Source organism: Macadamia integrifolia, unplaced genomic scaffold (assembly GCF_013358625.1).
Source record: "Macadamia integrifolia cultivar HAES 741 unplaced genomic scaffold, SCU_Mint_v3 scaffold1484, whole genome shotgun sequence".
Classification (NCBI taxonomy): Eukaryota; Viridiplantae; Streptophyta; class Magnoliopsida; order Proteales; family Proteaceae; genus Macadamia; species Macadamia integrifolia.
In genome coordinates this window covers 147,290-149,997 of record NW_024868223.1, presented here as the reverse complement: position 1 = coordinate 149,997, position 2,708 = coordinate 147,290, and the positions used below count along the sequence as shown (strand labels likewise).

General features: G+C 37.4%; 1 protein-coding gene across 1 annotated transcript in view; it reads left to right on the top strand.

Moving 5' to 3' along the window:
- LOC122063866 (cytochrome P450 71A1-like) overlaps nt 1-898 on the top strand; it is a 3,083-nt gene extending 2,185 nt beyond the window's left edge. The window contains exon 2 of the mRNA XM_042627559.1: nt 55-898. Within this exon, the coding sequence (XP_042483493.1) occupies nt 55-627 (573 nt within the window). The 3' untranslated portion in view covers nt 628-898. The remainder of the gene's footprint in view (nt 1-54) is intronic.
- Nucleotides 899-2,708: the final 1,810 nt, after the last annotated feature.

Sequence of the window (2,708 nt, the reverse complement as noted above, 5' to 3'; positions counted from 1 at the left end):
GCAAAAAAAAAAAAAAAATTACAATGTACTCATTATTTCTTCTCCCTTGAATAGGACATGTTTGTTGGTGGAACTGACACATCAGCCATAACTGTTGAATGGGCAATGGCAGAGCTTATTAGGAACCCCAGAGTGATGAAGAAAGCCCAAGAAGAGGTAAGAAGAGTGGTGGGGAAGAAATCCAGGGCTGAAGAAGATGATATTTGTCAAATGGACTACTTAAAGTCTATTATGAAGGAATCACTGAGATTACATCCTCCTGGGCCCTTGTTGTTTCCACGAGAAACTACCAAAGATACTGATATCAAAGGTTACCATATTCCTTCTAAGACAAGAGTTTTTATTAATGCATGGGTGATACAGAGGGATCCCAAATTATGGGATAATCCTGAAGAGTTTATTCCTGAGAGATTTACCAGCAGCCCAGTTGATTTTAAAGGCCAGGACTTCAAATACATTCCATTTGGCACAGGGCGCAGGAGTTGCCCAGGAATATCATTTGCCTCGGCGTCCTCTGAGTTAATTCTTGCCAACCTGTTATACTGTTTTGACTGGGAGTTACCAGGGAATGCCAGAAGAGAAGACTTAGACATGATTGAAGCTTTTGGGATTGCACTCCATAAATAACATCCACTTTATCTTCTTCCAAAAGCTTACATTTTTTAAGCTTATAAAATGCATTTTATTTGAAGGTTGCAGATCATGCTATTGATATAGGAAATATACAATATTTTATATAAAATTATGTTATGATTTTCTTTGTTTGGTTACTTCTTCTGTTTTGTTTTGTTTGATTCGGGCTGAAAAAGATGTATAAGATTCGCCCTAAAATAAAAAGATGTACAACATGGTCTTATGTTGAGTATGGAAATAATATATTGATTGATCATTGATTTTCTATAGTTCTGAGTCGTCTGACATTGTAATGCGTCACCACCCCCCCCCCAAAAAAAAAAAAAAAAAAAAAAAAAAAAAACTACTGAGTGGGGGCCAAGAGGGCCACAAGGCCCACAACCTTCTTGGAAAGCTACTGTAGTTCTTTGACTTAGATGCTCTTAAGGGGATTTGATCCATTGGTCAAGTAGCTGAAACACTCTCCTAAGTGCCAACAACTGGGGCAAGCGCCGGATCGGCCAAAGTAATAAAATTCATTCCCATGTTTAGAAGTGGAACTTGAAATAAAATCAAGAGTAATTTTGGTTTAGATCCGAGTCTCTTGGGAAAATAAATAAGGTCAAAGGCTCCTTGGTCTACACACAATAATTTTTTCGCTAGAAGATAAGATTTGTGTTAAAAAAAAGAAAAGAAAAAGAAAAAGAAAAATAAACACAAAATTAGGCCAACTACAACCTATCAAAGAGCAGATGGTGGACCCCACCTTTGGCATTGTTATCAGTAGGGGCCCTCCACTATTTGCAAAACGTATATTGTGGTCTTGAAAATACATCATAAGATAAAGCCTCCATGACATGAGGAGGAAATATATTCACTAAACATTAACATTGATGGATGTTCACTTCGAAACCCTGGACACTCAGAAGAAGCTAGAGGGATTTCTAGAGATCACCATGAGGTCCCACTTCTGTGTTTCTCTTCATATGAAGGTATTGCGTCAAATTTTTTATCAGAATTTGTTGCGTTCTTTTTTTTTGCTAAAGATTCAAATATATTAAAGAGAATAGAAAAAAGATGACAAACAATTACATCTCAAAGACCACATTTTTTCCCGCCTTCGGCATTGCCATCAGCAGGGAGAAAATGCAGAAAAAATTAGAACGGAAATCTAGGCCTAGAGTCGGCGTCATGAGCTATCTCATCCCAAATGTGCTTTGGAAGCTGAGCATTATATGCAGAATTTGTTGCATTCTTTGCTACAATTACTATCGCAAAAACAGTTAGATCTATCATTGATTTGGGTGGAAAGTGACTCGCAACCAATGGTATGGTGTATGGTGTATAAAGCATGAAACGATCCCTTGATATTTTTGACAGAGTTGGTTGGCAAAACATGACGCAAAGATAAGATTCTCTTCCACTTGGGATTTCCCCCTGGGTACTTGATGGATGACATAAGTTGGGATGTTCAAGGTAAACCCAGATTCAAGTTTACTTGAGGTTTCTATCTTCTGTAAGGTTCTTCTATCAGCTGATGGCAATGCTGAAAGTGGATACGTTGACCTTATGTTATTGGTTTTGGAATGTTCTTTAAACCTCTTTGTATTCTTTCATTCTTATTTAATAAATTCTTTTGCTGATCTTAAGCAAAAAAAAAATGTTGATGATAGGTGTCAACGCTTTGACTACTAAGGGGAAAAAATTCCCTCAGAACAATTCCTCATGGAGAAATGGGCTATCTCCCATTTGGACCAGCCATTGATGCTCTCTGCTTATGTGTGGTTCCCTTCTTTGTAATTGGTAAGGTCTTATTAATCTTTTTTGGCTGTCCTAGGGTTTTTCCTAGTTGTGGGAAGCTTTTAGTTTCGCTTGGTGGAAAAGGAAAGCAATTGTGTCTTAATTGAAAAAGATTTGGATGGCTTTGTTAATATACATTCCATACCAAATCTGGTTAGAGTGTAATCGTAGGCGTTTTTATAATGGTTCTTGGGATCATAAGATGGTCATGAGGGCTATTTTGTCAAATCTTCATGATTTGTCTCAGCTTGCTCCAATTCAGGCAAAAACGATGAAGGAATTGTCGTTAGCAAGTT